This window comes from Buceros rhinoceros, unplaced genomic scaffold (assembly GCF_000710305.1).
Source record: "Buceros rhinoceros silvestris isolate BGI_N320 unplaced genomic scaffold, ASM71030v1 scaffold43673, whole genome shotgun sequence".
Lineage (NCBI taxonomy): Eukaryota > Metazoa > Chordata > Aves > Bucerotiformes > Bucerotidae > Buceros > Buceros rhinoceros.
This window is the reverse complement of record NW_010406140.1, coordinates 9,576-12,266: the sequence shown is the minus strand read 5'-3', so window position 1 is coordinate 12,266 and position 2,691 is coordinate 9,576. Positions and strand designations below refer to the sequence as shown.

Sequence of the window (2,691 nt, the reverse complement as noted above, 5' to 3'; positions counted from 1 at the left end):
ACCTCTGCTTGCTGGAAGTTGAATCCCCTGCTGCGGATACAGCCTGCCACAACCATACGGCTGTTAGCATGTCCTAGGGGACGCTTCCAGGCCCACAGGTCCAAGAGCTTGCATCTTGGACAGCCTCTACCTTTTGTGCAATAGTGCTGGTTTCTATATTAAACTCTTTCTACTGCTCTTTCTGTTCCTTCTACCCAGATGAGGACACCTTGCTCGTTTCTCCTGGTGACTTTTCCCCAATGCCTTCAAGGAATGAACCACCACTAATTCACAGTAATTTTCCCTGAAACTCTTAAACTCTTTAAACTCACCTCAGGAAAAAATTAACATCCAGATTTCATTGCGAAATGTACATGATTTCTATTGTGCTTTTTGACCCCCATCCTATGGCGTCTATTCTGAGCACTTGTAAAAATAAATTCAGAGTCAAGGGTGTTGTTTTTATGGATTGAAAAAGCAATCTCTGGAGTTCTGTACAATCACTAAATATCAAAGGCACCTGAATTTTTGTCCGAAGGCTTCTTAGTTAATTATGATTTTTAAGTTATTTTTTAACCAGAAACCCAGTCTGTGTTGATAACTTCACTGCTGTCGTGGTCTTTTCTGTCATGCAGCTTTTCAAGATGTCAACCACATGGTGGTTTTTGGATTTGGCTTCTTCCTGATGTTTCTGAGAAGATACGGGTTTAGCAGCACTGCATTCAACCTCCTCATCATTGCATTCGGTGTCCAGTGCTCCATGCTGATAGAGAATTTGTTAATTTTCCTTCATCTAAGGCAAAATGAACTTGGTCTGAGAAGGTAAATAGATCATGTTAGAAATGGAATAATGGGGAACTGCTGACTGCTCTTTGTGGAGGATAATGCCTTGTTAAATGGAGCTGTTCAGGAATGAGCGTAGTTGTATTTGCAGATGTTTTAGGAGGCTTTGGGGTTTAAGTATGTTTTACTGACTGGCATTCGTTCTTCATTGGCATGGTCCTGATACAGAAATTTTCTTGTTCTTTCCTCTTTTTTATTGCAGAATAACAAAGGCTACTGTGAGAATGACTGCTGTGGTCATCTCCACTGGAGCTGTTCTTGGGAAGACTAATCCTATCCAGTTAATTGTGATGACAATAGTAGAGCTAATATTTTTCCAGATAAGCCAATGGCTCAGCAATGCATTGCTGAAGGTACCGTAGGGTGATTTCCAGGCACATGGGGGAGAATTTTGCTCGGACGTCGGAATGTTGCCTTTTGGTAGTTTGTAGGTGCTCTGCTGACAGGAATGGCACTGTGTTTTGTCTCAGCTCAGTTAGATTGTGGCTCTGGTTTCATTAGGAGGTGAAGTCTGACTGTGGGACTGTACTATACTGTCCAAACCCTGTATACTCTGGATCTCTGTAATTGGCTGTATCTATGTCCTTGGCCTTAAAGGGGGAGCTGATCCGATGGATTGGGATGTAGTGCATTTGTCCTCGCCCATGCCCTCACCATCCCCAACATGTAAATGAAAGCCTTGACCTACCTTACGGCTTTAATTGCCTTTAAACTTCACACCTGCCCTGTGCCAGCTCAGTCTGGAAGATTCCCAGTGTGCGTGGCATACCGGCCCAGTCCGGACAGCAGGGTCAGACCTGCATTTAGTGTTCAGTGTGAACATACCCCAAACTCCCTGTGGATTAATTGTGTGTTTATGAACTGCATTGAATTCAGGTAAGTTAATCTCACATAAATAACTGGTGCATAAACTGAGAGTCTGTGAAAATAAATTGCTTATAGGGAGGTTACATGAGCTACTGTGTCGGGAACTACATCAAAGGCTTTCTGTGGCCTGAAATAAACCTCAAATTCAATTATTCTATTGATACAGATTCCAGAAGATGTCAGCATGATGCATGTTCACCTGTTTGGAGCCTACTTTGGTCTGGCAGTTTCCTTCCATTTCTCCAAGCTATCACAAGACAATGACAAGAACAGGAGTACCCCCAAGTCGTATTTATTGTCAATGTTGGGTAAGGTGTTTGCTTTAGTGTCTCAGTTGGGAGAAGAGATTGCAGTGAGAACATAAGGAAGGCTTTGGGGGCTGGCCACAGCCCGTTGAAGCTTTTGTATCCAAAACGCGGGTTTGGATGCAGCCAGGCATAGAAAACTGCTGCTGTGGGTCGTGCTTTCTGACAATGCGTTGGTGAGTCTCAGCATGTTTCCTACCAGGCACGTAAGCCACTCCTGCAGCAGCTGTGGCGCGGTTTGATTTGTCAGGCTCAGCAGAAAGGCTGTGCCATGTTAACTGTTCCCTCTCCCAGCTAAGCTGTCCCCTTTGGGTTTGTTTAGGCATATTGGTAAGGGACCCATGCACCACAGTTGAGTCATTACTGGTGTTTTGGCCACGCTTGCAGTTCCCTGCTGGGGCCAGGGCTCAGTTTTGTTTGCAAGGTGCTGTACAGAGATATGAAAAGGCAGTCCCTGCCTAGTAAAGCAAATGAAAAGATAAACGCCTGATGAAGGGTGGGGACTATGTTACAGTGAGGAAGGCTCTGAATGGTGATAGGCTGAATGTATGGGAGTTCTTCTTTTTCTTGAAGCAGCAGTTTGGTTTCTTTATTATCATGACTTCTGTGATGTAACTACCACCAGCTGAACTAAGACCTTTCTGCAAGGCCCACAGAGTCTAATGCTTGGTCAGCCTTCACCCAGCCAAGGGAAAGA

The 2,691-nt window shown here is 44.4% G+C and overlaps 1 protein-coding gene across 1 annotated transcript in view; it reads left to right on the top strand.

Annotated features, from left to right (window-relative positions):
- RHCE (Rh blood group, CcEe antigens) overlaps positions 1 to 2,691 on the top strand; it is an 8,467-nt gene that overhangs the window by 795 nt on the left and 4,981 nt on the right. Inside the window, exons 2-4 of the mRNA XM_010133967.1 lie at positions 615 to 801; positions 1,025 to 1,175; positions 1,856 to 1,997. Coding sequence (XP_010132269.1) covers positions 615 to 801; positions 1,025 to 1,175; positions 1,856 to 1,997 — 480 coding nt within the window. The remainder of the gene's footprint in view (positions 1 to 614; positions 802 to 1,024; positions 1,176 to 1,855; positions 1,998 to 2,691) is intronic.